Below are 21,424 nucleotides of genomic sequence, written 5' to 3' on the forward strand. Positions count from 1 at the left end.
GTGAGTATCTTAAAATCAATCTTTCTTAACAGGGAACCAGTGGAGCCTGGCAAGAACTGGGTGATAGGGGTTCAGAGACTGTTACGGGCAAGTGCAGTAGATCATTTGAACCTTGTTAAGAGTGGAGCTGTGGAGACTGGCAAGTGCATTGGAAAAAAATGTAAATGGGTTTACGTGATTTTAATGATTTTAATGCCCTGCTGACCAGACTCCCCAGATTCTTCCTATGCAAGCTCAAGACTATCCAGAACACTGCATAGTGTCCTTTCCGGCATCAGGCTCCATGAGCATTCTCATTCAGCTCAGTGGCTCTTCATTCTCCAACAGATCAACACCAACAACATTACATTTATATAGCGCCTTTCACGTCGGGAGGACATCCCAAGGTGCTGGACAGACTGAGTTTCGGACCCGAGCTGAAGGTAGGGGTGGGGGAGGGGGAAGCATTGAGATCGAAAGCACGATCGAAGAGGAGAGTCTTGAAGGTGGCGGGAGGGGGCGAGATGGAGGGACTGCGGGATGGAAATCCAGAGGGTGGCTGCAGAGCAAGGTGATAGTGGGGCGAGCAAGGCGGGGGACGTGAAGCAGGCCAGAGCCCGCTGAGCGGAGAGAGCGAACAGGATGGTAGGGGGTTAGGAGGTCAGAGAGGTAATGGGGAGCAGGACCATGGAGGGCTTTGAAGGTGAGGTCCAGGATCTTGAACTGTATCCTCTGTGTGAAGGGAAGCCAGTGGAGTTGGGCAAGATGGGGGTGATAGGGTCATGAGAGCACAGTGCGGGAGAGGACACAGGCTGCAGAGTTCTGGATGATCTGCAGCCTGTGGAGGGAGGAGTTGGGGAGGCGAAAGCAGTGAATTTGCATAGTCGAGCCTGCGGTGTCAGACAGTGTCGGAGCCAGGCGACAAATTCAAAATATTAAATCGTTCTATGGACTCAAGCCTACTCTACCTCTGCAACCCTACCACCCCCTCCACTAAGTGAACACCAGCCTGCTTTATGCTCTTAACGCAAACAACCATCGATGTGCAGGCTTCCAGACAATCTGCCCCCTCTTTCAAGAACTCAGTCTTCTCGTTCTCGTCCCCAACCCCCCACCCACCCAACTCAGGTGCCCAGTCAGCTGAGTAAAGAGCTTTCAGAGATTCTTTCATGTGAAAGGTATTATATGAATTTTAAATTTTTGTTCTTGTTGTAGCAATTAGAAATCTGACACCAGAACTGTATGAACTGGCAGCAGTCATAATTGATCAGCATTCTGGCAAAGCCCACAATGCTCCACTACTTCCAAATGCTACGAACATTTTCATATTCAAGAGAATTTATCAACTATCACGACAGAGAAATATTTGAACTTCAAATCAACAGCGCAAATTTATCTCCTACCTTCAGTAAATTAGATAAGCCTCAGAAATACTTTGTTCCGTAAAATTCTATGATTCCGTGAGCACATTTGTGACAAGTGACATCTAGATTTATATCAACTCAATGCAGAGTTCTATATAACTGCCATAAATATTGACATTAACAAGCACGGAGATAACCAAACATTGAAAGACTGAGATTTTCTATAAAGTAATAATCAATATAAAATATACTGTAATTATCTCAAACAGCTATACTTTGAATGTATAGCAACATATTCACTGCTAAGTTAAAACCATCTAAATTGTATACATAATTAACTATTGTGACAGAGAAATGTTATGCATTTTCACAAATAACTGTAAAAGATACCAAACAACAAAAGTATTGAATCACCTTCTTAATACCACACGTTTATCACTTATATCACTGAGTCATCCATTGGATGAATTAATACAAAGAAAGGTAGGAACCACTGAGAATACCTTTTCAATAGGATTTGTGCAGTCTCAATTCATCTTGAAGTTTTAATTAAATTTATTATACAGCATTAAGTTGAAATAAAACTGGTGTAAATTGAAATGCAATTATGAAGATTCTGGATTTTGAAGTGACATTGGGTTTGAGCAATAAAACTTTTTTTTTTAAAAAATCCACTAATTATAAACTAGATTGGGAAATTAAAAAACAAGTCACACATTACAACATTAAGTTATTTTTTGGTCACATTTGTTTTTAAAGATTCATTAATATAGAATCCTGCTAGAATTCTCATCAACTTACAGGAATTCTGTTCCAGAAGTTGACTGCACTGGAGCAGAGTTCCATCAGGTCAGCGTGACATACCTCTGATTACCAGAAGGAGTCCCTATTTGTGCAATTCTGATTCCTCAGCGAATTGAACCGCATTGCTTCACTAAGCATTTTTTTTGGGAACAAGAGAATCCAAGACAATTTTGTTTAAAAAAACCTCACAATTATTTTATCCATAGCTTCAAAAAATTACCTGGGACCAGAGGATCTTCAATGCACAACATGGAAGGTCTATATCCATTGGTCATGTTCTTCATGATTTCATCTTTGGCAACATAAGCACCTCCGCTTCTTATTCGGATACCAGTTTTCAAATAATTAAAATGTCTACCATACAGTTCAAAGAATTCTATCAGAAGAACGCCAAGATCTACGCTGGACGCTCTGGCATCAATCCTTGGATGTAACTGCAGAATTCAAAATATTTACATTTTTAACACCAACACAAAAACCTTTTATTCAAAATTAACATGCTCACCACTTGGGTATTACATCACAAGCAAGAAAAAAAAGCAAACTAATATGTTGACTGAAATGCTCTTAAGGTTTTACCTGCAGGAAGCTAATAGCCATCAAAATAAGGCTGTAAGAACTAATTCCTCCAGTAAAGACTTCATTTAAATCCCTCTGAAGGAGAAACTGTTTTAATACCAGTATTAAGTAAGGCAGCACTGGGTAACCCTGTAACGAGAAAAATCCATACATCATCACTATAAGCCACAATTTGAAACAACTGCAAAGATAAAGTTATCCTGTACAAGAATGTTAAATAGATTTCAACAGCCATGGCAGCATCTACAGATTGCTGACATTTGGCCATTGGAAGAGAAACAAGTGAGAAACAACACTGTAAACATATTGCAATTAACATTCAGTTCCTGACACTGTCCATTGTTGAGTTACTGTTTTTGGTACTACTGACTAGTAACAGTGTTTCGTCCACAAAATATAATCATTTCACTTTACAGTATATTCTATTAAAATCTTTTGAGAAGTTTCAATAACATTATGAGGCACTATATCAAATGCAAGGATTATTATATATTATTGTTACATCAATTTTTTTTAGAAGAAGCTTTAGCTTCATACAGTAGTTAATTGCCTTAGGATGAAAGCACCACCTTATTTCTTTACTATAGGACATGAAGTTTGAAAAACGTGACAAGACCAACTTAGAACCTCTGCCCTCAGCAATACTGCAACAATTCATACATGTCATAAACACTTGAAACTAATTTTGATTGGGTTCCAGTTCACAGGAATATTGCAACAGTTCAGAAGCCATAAACTCTCAACATGGATACAAAACACTTATATAACAACGACCTTTCAATCAGTTTTTCAGGCTTAATAAAATTTGCTTTATTCAATACGACTATTGGTATGTGCATTACATAGGATTTGGATAATTAAACACAAGATACAAAAATAACCATGTATGATTGAATCCCTTGTGGTTAAGATGGATTCTTCCAAGCAAACCAGAAATTGAAACTGAGCTGATTTTGAGTATCCAAACAGTCAGATTATTTTGAGGAAGCAATTACTGGCACGATTGAAGATCGGTTAAGAACTTGACGAATTATAAAAGGTTGAAGAAAGGGACAGATTTTTTTTAAAAAAAACGACTTGTTTTGGGGAATAGAGAAATTATTTTAACTTAATTTAGAATCAGACCAACATATTGTAGCAGATTTATTCTGGGGGAAATCAAGAGTGGAGCAGCCAATCTTCGGACAGGGAGTGAAAGGACTGTGCTCTTGCTGCTAAACAGCAGAGGACAGCACACTGTAGCTGAGGTGCCCCAGGAAGCAAGTGCATGAGATTCCCATCCACACACAGTGCATGAGATTCTGGCCTCCCTCTGGATTGTTGAGGTGCACAATTCCCAGAATGATGCAGTTCTGGACTAGTTAGAACAAGTTGGGAGAAGAGGCAAAAGAGGTTTAAAAGGCAATCTGTACTCAGGAATTGGAAGTGCAAGTAGCAAAGTTGGTTGGAGTGTATGGATGTTTGAATGACCTCTCCAACATGTGGTGTTCCAAAATTTCTATATTAAAGTTTTTTTTAATCTTAACAAGGTCTGGTCAGCAGCTTTTGTTCCCTTGAACCCCTAAAACTGCTACAGCATGAACATTTTGTTTTGATTGTGTACTATTTTGCTGCAGAATGATTAACATATGTACAAAATACTCCAGGGAAATCTATTCACTGGAATCTTTTTCTACTTTAATGGTCACTTTCTCTGAATTGATCAAATCTATGAAATTGCATGGCAAGAGTGTACAACTAAGAACAAAATTAGGGCTATACACATCACAAAGTGAACGGTGATTAATTTATTTTGACGTTCACTACCCTCAATTTACTTCAGATCTTAAAATTTAAAAATCATTATTAATGCACTTTTACAGTCTTAAGCCAAGGAACACAGCCAATAGTAAATCCCAGATTCTTCAAGGTGCATAAGCCAGCACTTATTTTGATGTATACACTGTGGTTAACAGAAGTAAGACAGGTTTCTCATCTTTTTCTACTCCTTTCCTCTGCTTCTCCCTTCACTCAGTGGGTTTAGCTTCAGCCACTCTGCCTTAGTTTTCTGGAATTCCATCCCAGAGTCCCTCCGCTTTGCCTCTCTCAAAACCCACCTTAAGACTTATCTCCTTGACAATGCTTTTGGACATTCCCACCTCCCCTACTCGGCTCTACCTCCTCCCACCCCACCTGAGTTTCCCAGTCAGTTTTGTGAAGCGATTCCCAAGAGGATAAAAAGAGGAGAGATAATGGTGATAGACCAATATGTGATGGTCTTCATCTAAATAGGGAAAACCTTTAAAAAAAAAACACTCCTTTTCCCATTCAGCAAGCAAACTAGAACAATATTCCAACCAAGAAGTATTCAAAATGAGAAGCTTGCCATTTTGGTCTGAAATAAGACGTAGACCGACCGAGCAGACCAAATTCCTTGGGATGGAATTAATACAGGACAACGGTGTTATAAGACAGCAATTGGGGTTCATAAAGTGTCAGTATAATATGATAAGCTTAAGAGTGCTGCTGGTCAGTACTCAACAATCACACCTCGTGAAATCACTGAATATAATAATAATCCTTGCATTTGATAAGGCGCCTCAGAGACATCTCAAAGCACTTCACAGGATATACTGTAGAGTGTAGTGACTATGTGTTGTGTGGGCGAAACACAGCAGCCAACTGCACACAGCGACGTCCCACAAACAGTTGTGGATTGATATAATAATAAATAATCCTTGCATTTGATATAGCGCCTTATCACGCCTTCAAGACGTTTCAAAAGGCTTCACAGAATATACTGTAAAGTGAACCAACTGCATATTTTGTGGGCAAAAATATATTTTAATGCACAAAGAAAGCAAGCCAACTGCTCCCATTGTACCGCTTCATTGGGATTTGAAGTGTGATGACTCAATTTAGATTTTCAGGTAAACTGTTTGCAACCACAGTCCTATCGCATTATAAGCAAACCCGTGTTTTGAGGTTTACCCTGGATAATTATCAGGTGTGCAGACACTGCAGTGACATGAAGATTAATCCTCAGATGTATTTAGTTGAGCAACTTACAAAACTCAATATAGATAACTTCCGAGGACAAGAAAGAAATTACATTTTACATCACTGTATGTCAACTGCAGTATGTCACTCAATGGAGTTTTTGTAGGAAACATGACAGCTATTTGCTGCTAGGAAAGGTCCGGGAAACTCCAAATTATTAGTCTGGAGGATTGTTGGTCAGGGCAGCAGGAAAGCTGCGTCTCTTAAATATCATGAAATCTTCTTTGTACCCGTCATTTTTCTCCTGACGCCCAGCTAATTTAACCAATTCTTTACCATATTGTAATAGAATGTTCATGAGGTTTAGGCCAAGCAAACTCTTAGGATATAAGTCCCACAGATGTTCCATATCATGATATGTACAATATAATTTATGTTTACCTTAATAAATTCCTTGATAAACTGAGCTGCCTTCACACCAGTTTCTACATTGAAACTGATATCTACTTTGACTTCAGTCTCCTGGTCAGTAAGCTTTATAATTGGCACCTAAGAATTAGGAAAACACATTAATGAAACAATCACTTAAAGTAAACAATAGCTCTAAAAAGATGAAAAAAACTTTGAATAACCTACTGTAGCTTTGTCAAGTACTTTAATAGAATATGGTTCAGCAACATTGCGTCTTCGTAGTGCTTGTTCTAACAGTTGAAGAGGTGGATTCTTCCATTTCCCAAAAACTACCAGGTCTATGTCACTGTAAAGCAAAAGAAAAAGATGAACATCGGCCAACTAAAATACTCAATTTATAGAATTAAAAGGAAGAGATTTAACAAAATTCACAAAAATATTTGGTGCATCTACTTGAATGCACCTACTTGAGATGCGACCTGAAGATGGGGAAGGAAGGTGCAAGGTGGAGGGAAAGAGGAAGACTATCCCAGAGTTCCGGGGCATAGTAGCTGAAAGTGTGGCTACCAATGGTGGAACAGAGAGCACAAGGCAAATGCTGAAGGCTGGAGACAGTCGAACAGAGGCAACGGGTTGTGGGGTAAGCAGGTTGGAGAGATAGGGAGGTGCCAGGGCACGAAGGGGTTTGAAAACGAGTGTGAGGATCATGAAATCAATCCTTTCGGCGATAGGGAACCAGTGGAGCCTGGCTAGAACTGGTGTGATGGGGGTACGGAGTTTAATACAGGTGAGTATGCAGGCAGCAGAGTTTTGGATCAGCTCGATCCTGTGCACGGTGGACCTGGGGAGACTGGCAAAGAGAGCAATTGAGAAGTCAAGTCGGGAGGTTGACGAACGCATGGTAAGTGTTTTGGCTGCATCTGGGGTAACGTAGTGGGAGGTGGGCAATGTGGCGGAGGTGGAGGAAAGCGGTCCTGGTCAGGGACCAGATGTGGAGAAGGAAGGACTGCTGTGGGTCAAACATGCCTAGATTGCACACTGGTTCGGTAAGTCTGAGGGATAGGCCAGGGAGGTTGAGACAGGATAGAAGACATTAGCAGGAGTCAATGAGTATAGCTTCTGTCTTGTCAACATTTAGATGTAGGAAGTTTTCGCTCATCCAGGCATTGCTGGTTCAGATTTTGTGAAAAAAATCCAACCCAATATAATCAAAGCGATTGAGTGCCCTCAGAACATTTGTGTCCAATATTGAGGCAACATGCCACACTGATTTGCAAGAACAGAATTATATCTATCAATGGACAATTGGCAGTCGATTCTAGATGAAAATGAAAAACTGCTAGTTAGTTATTTTCACTGATGGCTGCATGTCAAACAACGTCTTAGAACTGTGGACAATGTGACAATTTGACTGGTTCTTATTTGGCAAACAACAAGCTACCCTCTACGCACATGCATAAAGTGACATGCACAATGACTCACAAGTCACCAATTTTTAGCATAGAGGAAGCCAAAATGGCCAACTTCTGGAGCAATAGGCCACTGCCATCACTTTGTGCATGTTATGTAGAAAGTGGCAATTTCAGTGCCCTTTTGTCTCTGAAATAGCCATTTTGCTTTCCCCCCATACTAGTGAGCATTTTGAAGAGGCAATGGAGCACACACACATTTTGGACTTTTGAGTGAATGGCATGTCCATATTCCAACTGCACAATACACAAACCCATGTTCTATTGAAGCACTTTATAACATGGTTCTTACAGCATATATTCTTATCCTTGTATCTTTCTATAGATTGTCACAAAATTTTGCATAATTAAACATTTCACAGAACTCATTCCAGAACGAGATTTTGCACAGTTTATGCGTGTCTGCCTGGAACCCTGAGCTTGGTTATGACTTTAAACAATTTTCACATACCTAGTTGGGAGATAGAGTCCTGTACTGAAACTTCCAAAAATCTGAACCTATAAACATAAAAAAAGACAGGTGTATTATTCACTGAAACATATGACTGGTACATAATTCATATTCTTCTGTTCGGGTGGTCCATTCTGTTGAGGGCCAGATGAAGGATTTGAGAAATGTCTGTGGGCCACGCAATCAATATTGTGCTCTAGTAGTATCGTAGAACTAAGCATTCTGGGTTGTTACACTGCGTGAGGAGCACGATATAAATGCAAGTTGTTGTTTTAAATTGTACAACTGCATTACGTAATTTCACTATAGATTAGTTACAATGTAAGCTTTAAATAGGCAATGTAAAATGCATGCATATTTTAAAACAATAATATCAATAAAGTACATATATGCAAGAATAATCATTAAATCCAGAGAAAACTAAATGAAAGTAAAATACTTAAATTAATTCGAATGCACAGAATTTAATACCCCTAACAATGAATAAAGTTATGATAATCTCAAATCAAATAATATGCAAGTTAATTTTTATGTATTAAAATCAAAATACAACATAACAACTCATCATATGAAGTCTATGGAATTGCCAGGCATAGAGTACATGGTGTCACTCGGTCACGTGTCTTGGTAGCCTGGCACAGGGAGTGAGGAGGCGGTCACCGATTGGGGAGCACGGGGAGTGGAGGTCACAAATACTCAATTTGGGCACCCAGGTAGAGATTGAGGGCAGGGGGCATTGATAACAACAGTCCGGGCAATGGCCACCAGTGTCAAACCATTTCCTGAAAGAACATTCCAACATTAATTTGAATTCAAAATCTTGGGAGAGCATGGCCTTGCTGAAAGTGAAAGATTAAAGGTTGAGGACAGCACCGGGCTTGGTGGTGATGCTCTCTGTGGTCGATGAATTCAACCTTGCCCAAAAAGAATGGTACATTCAACAAGTCAGAGAGCTAACAGCTCATGAGGAATCACCCAGCAAGAGTAACTTCCCTCACTAAAAATTAAAAATATAAAATGAACTGATTACCTGTATTAATAAAAACGGTATGGTGATGATAATGGGGAGGGGTTAGGGGATGACTTGCATTTAAACAAAACTACCAGTCTTTACATTCACATTCAAGTGGCCTTCTTTCATATCCGCCACACATACACTTAGTTTAATTTAGCAATCAAGCAAAATGCAGTGCTTGTAAATTTCCAGTATTCCAACTTAGTCTTTAGGGAGTAGTTCGCTGCAAATAACAAATTATTGGCCTACCCATTTTAATCATTCTGGTCATTAGCTTTGCTCAAATTCAGACTAAAACAAGAACAAATTTTAGTTTGGTCCAGCTGAGGATCTGACATGTACAGAAGCCCATCAACATATTTAAGAATCTCTGACCAAAACTACTGAAAATTCCACATAAATTATCTTTTGCATTTGATATTGTGCTTTTCATATCTGAAGTATGTCTCAAAACGCTTCATAGGATTTATATGTGTAATGACTATTTTGTAGGTGAACACAAAAGGCAATTTATGCACAGGATATATTGCAAAGTTTAGTAAACGTATATTTTGTAGGGTTTTAGTTTGTTTGATGTGGAGTGCACATGCTTTCCAGAAGGAAACCATATCTACTTATTTATTCACAATAAAACATTTACTCAAGTCTTTTTATTCTCTGTGCCAAATATCTATTATTTAACTATATAATGTAACCTACACTTAAATACTGGCCCACACTTATAATTACAGTGAAATTCTGTTAATTGAATACTCAATTTGACAGCGAAAATTATTCAATAAAACAAACTATTGATATAAACCAGACTAAATGTAAGAGGAGACTCATCTCCCGGAGCTTGGACCCCACCGGAATCTGAAATGCTCCCCTCCACTGTACTCAGATTAATTGGTTTTACACGAATGGTCACATGGAAAATTATTCAATAAACTGAATCATTCGTATATCCTGTATTCAATTAACTGATCTATATTCTTAGATTAGGCATACAAATGGTTTGAGATTTCTAAATTCTATTCAATAAGCCATTCAATTATCCCATATTCAATTAAGTGAATTTCACCGTAGTTGGGTACATTTAATGTTCTATCACATACATAATCCTTGCATTTGTTTAGAGTGTTGATGTGACGAAGCGCTATAAAGTGCCTGAGATTTTTCTGTAAAGTGAAGTGATTATTTATAGACAAATGAAGCAGCCAATTTGCACACAACCACAAAGAAGCAAGGAATTGAAAACTTTTTTTGCACAATGATTGTTCCGCATGGGGATTGCTCTGGAACTCCATCCCATAATCCTTCCAACTCCCTCCCTGTATTCAAGGCCCAACCTTGACCAACCTTTTACCTATCTTTCCCTTCCCCACCCCTGCTGAGTTACCCAGCCAGCAAGGTCAAGCAGTTTGAGATGTCTTCCTGACATGAAAGGTTCTACATAAATGTAAATTTTATTGTATTGTTACCCAAGAAAATGAGAGAAAATTCACTCTTTTTGAATTGTGCAATGCAATCTATAAGGTCCATCTGAACAGATAAGTGGACCTCAGTTTAACGTCTCAGTCAAAAATGGCACCTCTGATGACTGAGCGCTGCATTGAAGTGTCAGAGCTCTAGATTATAAGCTCAAAGTCCTGATGTAGGGTTTGAATTCACAACCTTCCAATTTAAGAGTGCTACCAACTCAATCAGGCTAAATCCTTGCAAATTTTACATGAAAACATTTTTTAAAAATGTATTATTTTGCACCCACAAAATAGTCAATCCATTTTTACAATATCTTCTATGAAGCGCTTTGAGATGTCTCAATGATGTGATAAAGCACTACATGAAATGCAAGAATTATTATTATTATACAGCAAATAGATCATTTGTATATGACAGTATAGAGCTACTGGACAATGTGAGTACCAGTGTAAAAATGCTGCATGGGTTGTGGGCAAACCCACACCTTTAAAATGGATTGCATTAGAATGGATAAGTTCAATATTAAAAAGTAGAATTCATGTATACTCACATCAGCTGATGGCCAAAGCTCTTTGATAACAGATTCTATCCGTTTCACGACTTCTTTACGCATGGCTTCCTCTTCAGGACGTGGTGACATGAAATTGTAAAAATCCATGATTTCCTCATGCAGACTAAGAAGTAAGAAATATATTAGAAATGTTGACAAGGTTCAATACAACTATTACTCTACAAATTGTTCATTTAGAAATAATGGATCAACTTTTTAAACTTAGTTCATCTGATATCATAGTTGGATGGTAATTGGCTAACATCTGGCTCTACTCCTTAAAATGTATACAACATTGTGCTGAACACAGGCAAATTCTAAGAATTTACTCCTTGATGAGTCATGTGTATTACATTAGCCAGGTCCATAAGCTGCAGTATTTTACAAACCAAGATAGCAGCAAAGATTTTTGGCATCACTCCTGAATTAAAGTGTGCCTTGAGGTTGCTGAACATTCAACCCAGTGATCCTCAATTTCTTTGAGGCTTAATTTGTCTTTACAAAATTTCCAAGAAATATTGTCAACAAACCATCTCAGTTTCTAAACACTGCAGAGCTACAGTCTGGATCTACAAACATTTAGCAGCGATACATGAAAAAAACACCCAAAGTAAAAAATGTGTTGACAACTAATTTTTAAAGACAAATTGATTTTTTTCTTGCCTCCATATGACTGGATTGAAGGCACCATATCTGCATTGCAATCATTGGTTGTAGTGTATACAATCACTTCCACTACCAGCATTGTACTGCAATAGAAACTAAATATAAATGCCTTACGGAAGCAAGTAATTCCCAACATCCTATTAAGGGAGTGCCTGAAGAGTCGTCTTCATTCTTTGAGAAGCTCACCCTCTACGTATAGGTGTGTTAATGGGCAAGAGAAAAAAAGTCAATCCTTCAACACAGGAATTTCTTAAAGAGGGAAAGAAAGTGTCCTCATGACATTTCTGATCCATGATGAACCAATACCAATATGTGAAGGATGTGNAAAAAAAACAAATGCTGAATTAATATCCTAGCATGAACTGCAGCAAATATCCTATGTTAGAAAGATATGGCCACCCTATTCTGAAACAAACAAACCACAACGGACAGTCATCTCTGAGCAAGAACAGACTTGAAGTAAATCCTACCATGTAAATAGTCAAGTTCGATTTGCCAGAAAATCTGACCTGATAGTGCCCCATTTTAACCTGTCCTTAAAAGACACCTCTACAATCAGAGACTGCACTTCTGTTTTCTGAAGATCTCCAGTTTACATTCACCTGATCCACATGCCTAACTAGGGCTTAGAGTGAATGGGAAGGAATATCACATAACAAGGAAAAAACAGCACTCCAGATCACACAATCTATCCAGATGAGGCAAAGGATCAAAGAAAAACAATTACAAACATTTGAAATCTCTGCAATGTATCAATTTCTACTCCAAAAAAGCTTCTCTGATAAATTCTGGATAAAAATGGGATATCTACATTCATTACAAACCAATGCTCACAGATGACAGAATGAATATAGCAAAGCAGATCCTAATCACTTGGCTGTTTTCCAAATATCAACAGTAATGATGGTGCCATTGAACACACTTAATGCAGAATGTGTTTGTGGTTTAAAAAAAAATCTAATTCTGCACCTTTTAATTTTGTAGTATTGTCCAAGAATTTAATACTAGTTAGTTACCTAGATTTTTATCCATATTCTCCGGGCCCCATGTAATCCTCCCTTCTACCCAATCCAACCTTTGTACAACACTCTATCTGCAAACCTTGGTGCATAACGTCATCCGCAAAACTTGTTTCCTCTCACTGGATTGTATAGATGTCAATTATACAGTTCACGAGGCACACATAGTGGAGATAATGCAAAATGTCACACTGGTACACTGGTGGGTCCTCTTCAGGGAGTGTAGCTGATGCATTTTCTTGCATTTGAATATAAACTTTATTTTGCACCCAGCCTGCGCTTCACTAACCCGAGTACACTTAATGCCTGAAATGGGAGTTTATTGCCTACCTTCAAACTCCCATCACTGTGATGAGCAACGAACATTAAAAAGAATTCCAAGTGAAACAATCCCCATTCAGGACCCATTCGGAAGAGTTCCATTTAAAAGATACCTATTGCCAACTGAAAGGATTGCTCTTAAGAGCAGCACATACACAATGGGCCAAATGGCCTTCTTCTGTGCTGTAAATTTCTATGGTTGTATGGTTCTAAGCAGTACTTAATCAACAGTAATAAAAGACAACTTAACCCCTTCCAGTTAAGTCCACAGATGCTGCTTTATCCAACACTGAAAAACAATCAGACAAATCAGTGGAACACAAATTCAATCAATCAATCTGAAAACAATCTTTTGGGAACTGTATTGCATTTAGTAAATAAGACATTATACACAATATGCTACTTGCATGGAAAAGACCAAGGCATTACATTTTGTATACCAATCCCCCAATATACATCGAGACTAGGCATGTTCACAATGGAAAAACATTGAGGCAATATGATAGCAGTTTTTAAGATTCTAAGGGACTAAATAATGTAGACCATAATAAGCTGTTTAAGTTGTCCAGGACAGTAGAACCAGAGAACATGGCCTGCAATTTAAGGGGGGGGGGATTTAAAACAAATCTGCGGAAACACTGTTTCAGTGAGCGAACAGTAAATGTATGGAACAGATTCCCTAGGAAGACTGTGGAAGCAGAAAGTGTTGATTCTTTCAAAAGCAAATTAGATTGATTTCTTTTCAGAAATAATATCTTGTGATACAGTATATAGTTTGGGACATGCCAGGTGCATGTGACTGCTGGAATGGTGGAAGGTGAACTGGATGGACCTTGGTCTTTCATCTAGCAATTCTTATGCTCTTAAAGAGACTGCTATTCATAACATACCCATATTTTAAGGATATTGGAGTTCCAAATATTTCACAAAGAGGAACAAATGAAGATCGTAGCCTTCCAGAAAAAAAACAATTCTACTACCAATGCAATAGCCTAATTAAAAATACTGTCTGGAATTATTTTGTCAATCCATTAAATATTTTATACATATTACGTGTATTGAGGTTCCTAACTGTGCACCTCTTTGCGATGCAGGAGACACCAGCTTAAAGTATTTTTTTGCTTATTGTTCTTCTACACGATTACTTGGGCTTGGACAGTCCTGATTCAGCACTGCAGAACAGCTTTCTGTGTTCCGAGTGAAGATTAGTTAGAGCCCTATACATTTTGATTTGACTGCTGGAAATTGAAATTCAAGTGATTTTACAATTCGGCCCAGCATTCCATTTTCATGGCTTACTGCTGCCTTACAGAGTTTGGAAATGGTGAATGAGTCGAACACCCCAGGTCTCTGAACTTCCCTGTCAAGTTCTATCCCATTCGTGCGCGTCAACAGAGCAGCCAGCATTGGCAGAGAATCAGGTTGTGTATTCAACTTTTCACCACCACATGCCGTAGGGCGGAGAGGGGGTGGTCTTACCCCACCACCACCAAAAAAGGGAAAGCATGAAGTTAAAAATAATTTCAGTTGCTGAATGGGAGTAAAAAAAAAAGTTAATTAGTCCAGCAAGTTTGTACAAGCTCCACACCAAATTTCTCAGGATGTTTAAAATTCTATCCACAATCCGGCAACCAAAAGACCATTTTAGTTTGCAACAAAAAGGCATCTGTATACATAGCAGGATCTCCTGGACACTAACTAAAAACAGATGAATGAAGATTCTTAGCAAACAAACATCCTAACCAATATTTAATACTCATACAGTATGGTATGTTTTAAGTGTATGACTACAATCTCAATTGGCTTAATGTGCAGGAGCATGCTGCATTTGAATTATTTGACTGCTATCCAGTTTTTTTTTCTTACAGTATTTTTTGTTTTCTGTTGAAGATGTGAGTTTAATAACGTGTGATGCCATTATTTTCACTAGAATCCACATTTTAGTCTGCATACGTTGTACTGTATAATCTTAGGATTGTTAAGCCACACATTCAGTAATTTTAAAGAAATCCAACTGAAATAAAGATCTTGACTTAAAGCTTTCTATTTTCTGCTTTAATGTTCAGGAACATTTTCACAATCTGAACAAAACAGGTTTCGCTAAACTTCAAATTCATCTGACCACTAAAATCATGTCTCACTATCTCTGATAATGATTTATTTAACACATTTCCACTGTAAGACTTTTTTCCCCTTAATTGCTGCTACAGAATACAGTAACCAACACAGTAACAATTATGTGAGAGAAGATATTCATAGGAACAGGAGTAGGCCTTTCAGTTCATCAAGCCTCTCCCACCATTACCATTTTCCAAGTTCATGGACAATCTGTAACTTTCTCCATAACATATCAAGATATCCCTGTCTATCAAGTATTTATCTATTTCCCTATGAATTCTTCAATTGACCCTGCCTGCACTGCCTCAGGTGGGGACTGAGATGAAAGGGCCTATGACGAAATGATGGAAAATCCCATTTTGTCAAAGGCTCTTGACACCAGGAATCATTCCAGTAAATTGACACAGTACACCCTCCAAGGTCAACATATCTTGCGTACGGTTTGATGCCCCAAACTGCCCACAATACTCCAAATGAGGTTTGACCAGCATTTTATACATCACGTTTTGATTTGTATTTCAGCTCCTCTGTGATAAATGCCAGCTTTGCATTGGCCTTCTGCACTTGTGCGCTACTTTTTAAAGATTTATGAACCTGAACACCAATATCTCTCTGCTGTTTAACCCCACTAATGTTTCTCCATCAAGATTGTAGTTGAACTCGATATTCCTGGGTCCAAAATGAATTTCCCCTCTGTTTGGTACAGCTGCACCAAGCTCATCTTGATCTCCTCTAGGATTAAAGGACATGATCCCTAGCATTGGAGAAATAAGAATTCCTTGAAAAGCAAAAGTCAACTTCCCCCAAGACCTTAGTATCCTATTAAGGCCAGGTTTAATGTTCTATTGCTCCATTTAATTGTAACAATGCATCCTCCAATATAATCCACTTCGCAATTTGGTTCTTCAAAACCAAAAAACCTACGCAGTAGGTAGTGAGAATGTGGAACTCACTGGCCAAAGCAGTGATTGGAGCATACAATTATAACTGAATTTAAGAGGAAGCTAGATATACACAAGGGATAAGGGAACAGAAGAGTATGGGAGGGAATAAGGGTTGTGGATGGAGACTCATGTGGAGTATAAACAGTGTCAGATTGGTTGGGCTGAATTGGCTTGTTTCTATGCTATACAATCTTATGTACCCTGTCTATTCTGACCTTCAAAGGTAAAGACTATGGTAAAAACTAATCATTTCTTCAACTTGTGTCCTGCCTATCATAGTCTTAAATATAAAGAAGGTACATATATGGAATGGTTCCTATCATTACAATTTCCACCATCTCAGATTCACTAAAAGATCAAATCTGCTTTTAGTCCCAAATACAACATAATAACTTGCACCTTTTACATAAGGATAACAATCTCAAGAGTGCTTAAATTCTGCAGAGTTAATCCTACAGAAACTTAAAAGCACTGTTCAGGTCGTGGGTTCAAGCCTCACATGGGGACAGAATGCTGACACGCCAGTGCAGTGCTGGGGATGTGCTCCATTGTCAGAGGTGCCATCCTTTGGATGAGATGTTAAACCGAGGTCCCTTCTAGCTGTAATAGGATCTTTTAACTATGGAAGTTAAAAGATCCTATTACACTATTCATAAAGAGAAGGAAGTTTCTCACGGTGTCCTGGCTAACAACCCCCACCTCCCCACCCCCCCAAAATAAAATTGGTCACTCACTCCATTGTTGTTTGTGGGACGTTGCTGTGCACATATTGGCTGCTGCGTTCATCCACAAAATACTGTCGCACCATTTTATATTATATTCTGTGAAGCGCTTTGAGGCGTTTCAATGAGATAAGGCACTTTCTCAAATACAACAGCATTCTCAACCATAGTAAGTACCATTATTTACTTGACCAATATTTGGCACGTACATTTATCAATATCTTATTCAATTTTAATTCCCAATTAGTTTCTCTTACTCTGAGCCCCTGAAAGTTCAAATACATTTGAACCTAAAAGTTGGGGTAGTCGCTAAGCAATGACAAAATTACATTTGTATAGCGTCTTTCACATCAGGAGGACGTCCTAAGGCGCTAGAGACAGATAATGGTACATATCTGTTGAAGGTCCAAGCTTAAAGGACAAAGTAGCCTTTACTCACTTATGCATTTTACTCCATGTAAAAAAAGCAAGTAGTTTTAGAAGCACTTGTAATTGTTAATAAACTATATGCCTGCATTCACCGCAATTCCAAGTACTTTCGTCACCCATTCAGGAATCATGGCGTTAATCCATTTTATGTGACCACCCAGCTCCATCAGGGTGAAACAATAGATTCAGTAGAATGCATTGTCAAAAAATTGGGTCAAACTGCAAACAAGTACTTGACTGGTTTCAGCCTGCATAGCATATACAAGTGTAAAATCAAATGGTAGCTCAGGGAAAATGTTTGAATACCCAAACGTGATAAACATTTGATTAGCTTTACATGGCAAAATATCTTCATTTTTTCTTTCAGAAACACTAAAATGGCATTCTACTTGAATAACATCATGAGCACTAAAAATTGAACTGCAGGTTTAACTGTCTATTTCACCGAGCTTGTCCTTATCAACACTAAATAGGTTGGAAAGTTGTCCTTGGGTCACTCACATTTCTAAGCAGCGAGTCAGGAAGCTGACAGATCAAAAATCTACAAACACAGTTGATATCTTTTAAGGCCACACAAGTACACACATGTAATAACCATTAGACCATTACCATACACATTATGTTCGGCTCCGAATAGGCAGATGGGACCTCAGGCTTATCTGAAGGACGATACTTCTAACAATACAATGCTCCCCCAGCACTCCACTGGATGTCAGGCTGGACAGGATGGTCAGCTCACAGGCCACATCCAGCCCAGGGAATGATTTCATCCAGCGCCCAAATTATTTCCAACTTCATTGTCCAACAAGCAAATACAGGTCACACGCAGGCTCCAAGTCAATCAGAAGATGGTTACTGGTGGCTCAGGCTTTGCCAGCAACAGAACTGGTCAGTCAGTGGCTGGTCACTGAGGAGGACTTGGGCTCATCGCTATGCTTGGTAAAATATGAAAATTTCTCATGTATCTCAGCAGTTTTGTAAGGTTGGTAGCTCTGTACTCTCATTAGAGTTTCTGAATGCTGACACCTCGTCATTGGCTGTCTTCGGGGATTCCCTCGCCTAATTATTCTATTAGTCATATTCACCCTTGTGAACTTAACTCCATGGTGGACAGTTAGAAACAGCTAGTGTGTTACTGGGATATGACAAGTGTATACCCTAATGGTATATATTTTAATAAATTACTTAAAATCAACATTGCCATTTTGCATTGCACCTAAAATAGTGAAATTAACTAATAATTACACAATTTAAAATATTGGATTTGTATGTAATTCTTACGGGTTACATTTCTGGAAAGGAAACACAAAAATATTGCTTATATGGACCATAGCCATTTCTCAAATCCAGCATCCGGTCCTCAGCAGTAAAAGATTGGACCACTATTCTGGCTCAGACTATCAACTCGAAGCCCAGATGTTAGGCTTGAACTACAACCTTCTGACTCAGAGGCAAGAGTAGTACCAACTGAGCTAGACTGACTCCTATAGCATTAAAATAGAGAAGGGAGTTCCTCCCAGTGTCTGAGCCAACAATCCCCCAAATAAAATTGGTCCTTCACTACATGGTTGTTTGTAGGACACTGCAGTGCACAAATTAGTTGCACCTTTGCTTACATAATACGTTCACTACTTTTTTACAGTGAATCCTACGAAGCAGACATCTTCCCAATGTGAAAGGCACCAAATGAAGTGCATAGATTGTTATTTTATTTAACTACTCAAGACAGCATCAATATTGTGGACTATAATGCAAATTTTGAGAAACAGATGTATTACATTAATTGCAACTTTGGCCTGCAAATAATGGAATGCAAGATTTGTAAATTACATTTTGCGCCAGTGTTTGCTGGCTAAGGATTCATGATTTGTCAAATTTATAATCTGACATGAACCAGAAATTCCAATAACATCAACAAACCCAGTTTGTGAATATTGCATTTTAGATTCCAATAACTGCACCTTCAGATGTCCATGAACTGGAAACCCACCGATTTATTTTTTGGGAGGGGTCAAAGTGAAAATATTTGGGATTGTTGCCCATAATTGTTTTAAAAGCTGCTTTTCACTTATATTGGAAACTTTTCAGGATAAACAAAATGTGTTGAGATATTATTGGGTGAGCAAAACACTCAATAAAATTGTATTCAATGTTTGTCCTCAAAAATTATTTGATTATTTTTATTTCCTGTTGCACAAACAGGGTAGGTTGATAACGTCACTAACATTTATGACAATGTTTTAATATTTGGATTATGTGGATTCCAATTGGAGTCAAAGCATTCTAACAATCAGCCTGCAAAACAGAAAAAGCAAACAATTGCATGGAGTTAAAAAGGATTATTACGCACCTAAAGTTCACTTTCAAAATTCAAGGGATAATGGTTTACCTTATACCCAGAACTATAGTGAATATCTTTCATTATGCTCTTGCACACATACTAAAAGATAGAAAACACTGATGGAAACTGGTTCTGCACACAGCATTTCCCTGTAGCAATGAATTACGCAAATGTGCTCCAAAATTCATGTGCATTCACTTTCACATTCCAGAAGCTCATGCTTAATATTACAAGCAATATTTTCATTGGCGCCATGTAGGTTGCAGCTCATGCTTCACAACATTGATCCATTGCTGAAGCCACCCACCAACATCACTTAGTGAAGAAATTGTAAAAAAAACAAATTTGACAATTTAAATTGATCATGTCCAGGGTTTCTGTACAATGAAGAAGGTAAGGGAGGGGGTGAGGCGGAGGGCCTGCAGGATGGAGCTCCAAAGGGTGGGAGAGAGTGGCAGAAGGCCCACCCGCCAATGGTGGGATGAGTGAGGCGGGTGACGTGAAGCAGGCCACAGCTCGCTGAGCGAAGGGAGTGGGCAGGATGTAGGGGGTTAGGAGGTCCCAGAGGTAGGGGGGGAGCAAGACCATGGAGGGCTTTGAAGACGAGGACCAGGATCTTGAACGGAATGCAGCAGCCCATTCGTGAACAGCGATGTCCCACAAATGACCAATTTTATCTGAACGATTGTTGGCCAGAACCCAAGAGAAATTCACTCCTTGTTTCGAGTAGTCCTATGAGATCTCAACATCCACCTGAATAATCAGACAGTACCTTGAATTAAAGTTTCACTTGTGCATCTCTGACAATACAAAACTCCTACCCTTAGAACTGCTTTGGAGTGTCGGCCTGGGCTACATAAGGCTTGAACCCACAACTTTCTGACTCAGAGGCAAGAGTCAGAAGGTTGTGGGTTCAGTAACAGGAAATGTGCATCCTCCATTGATGGGATAGAAGATGCTAAGGCAAAAGATGAAATATCTAGGGGTGTTAGATGACTCATTGCTCACCTTGTCAAAAAGTGTGAAGCAGCAAACAACAGGATACCAAGCTATATTTGCAAAAATAGTTAAGATGGCCGTACTTCACACTCATGATTAAATAATGCTCTGGTAAGGCCTCCCGATAGTACTGCATACTGAAGCTCTGGTCACTAAGACATAAGGTGGCTGCACAGGCCCCAGAGATGGTGCAGAAGAAAGCAGTGAGGATGATCCCCAGTGTTTGAGGAAAAATGATGCTCAACAATTAAACCTGTTATGGCTATTTCAGTCTTGAAAAGACATCTCATAGGTGACTTTATAAATATAAAAGTTTAGGATGCACCAAGACAGTAGAACAAGTAACAGGTTTAGAGTTGCAAATGATAAATTTAAGGCAAATTATGTTTTTTTTAAAAATCAATGCCTTGAACAGATTGCTAGGAAGATGGTCGAGGTCAGGACATTGTACTCATGATGCTGTGATGGGAAGGTAGTTGGAGGGGTATTCTGGAAGGTAGAAGATAAAAAGGGGAAAAGGGCGTTCTTCATCCAAAAATGATCTCGTCACATACACATTACCTAAAAAAAACAATGTTAAAGTTTTGAAAGCATTAAAAAGATGGAATCTAAACAAGGGAAGTTAAATGGGATTGACTGAATTACTTTTTGAAAAGAAAATTATGTATTGACCAGGAGTGAGAAGCTGAAAATTTGGAAGATAAGCTAACACTTTGAAATTGGATACGTATTTTAAATTATTATAGCATCATGCAAAATATTAAGAATAAACTGGATGTGAAAACAGTCGGTTCATTTAG

At 38.6% G+C, this 21,424-nt stretch overlaps 1 protein-coding gene across 5 annotated transcripts in view; it reads right to left on the minus strand.

The window, feature by feature from the left end:
• tent4a (terminal nucleotidyltransferase 4A) overlaps positions 1-21,424 on the minus strand; it is a 43,527-nt gene that overhangs the window by 15,076 nt on the left and 7,027 nt on the right. For all 5 annotated transcript variants that reach the window (XM_042331922.1, XM_042331921.1, XM_007900533.2 and 2 more), the window contains exons 2-7: positions 11,066-11,189; positions 8,037-8,083; positions 6,342-6,462; positions 6,147-6,254; positions 2,727-2,855; positions 2,368-2,581 (exon numbers count right to left, since the gene is read on the minus strand). In XM_042331922.1, coding sequence (XP_042187856.1) covers positions 2,368-2,581; positions 2,727-2,855; positions 6,147-6,254; positions 6,342-6,462; positions 8,037-8,083; positions 11,066-11,189 — 743 coding nt within the window. The remainder of the gene's footprint in view (positions 1-2,367; positions 2,582-2,726; positions 2,856-6,146; positions 6,255-6,341; positions 6,463-8,036; positions 8,084-11,065; positions 11,190-21,424) is intronic.

This window comes from Callorhinchus milii, unplaced genomic scaffold (assembly GCF_018977255.1).
Source record: "Callorhinchus milii isolate IMCB2004 unplaced genomic scaffold, IMCB_Cmil_1.0 Scaffold2, whole genome shotgun sequence".
Lineage (NCBI taxonomy): Eukaryota > Metazoa > Chordata > Chondrichthyes > Chimaeriformes > Callorhinchidae > Callorhinchus > Callorhinchus milii.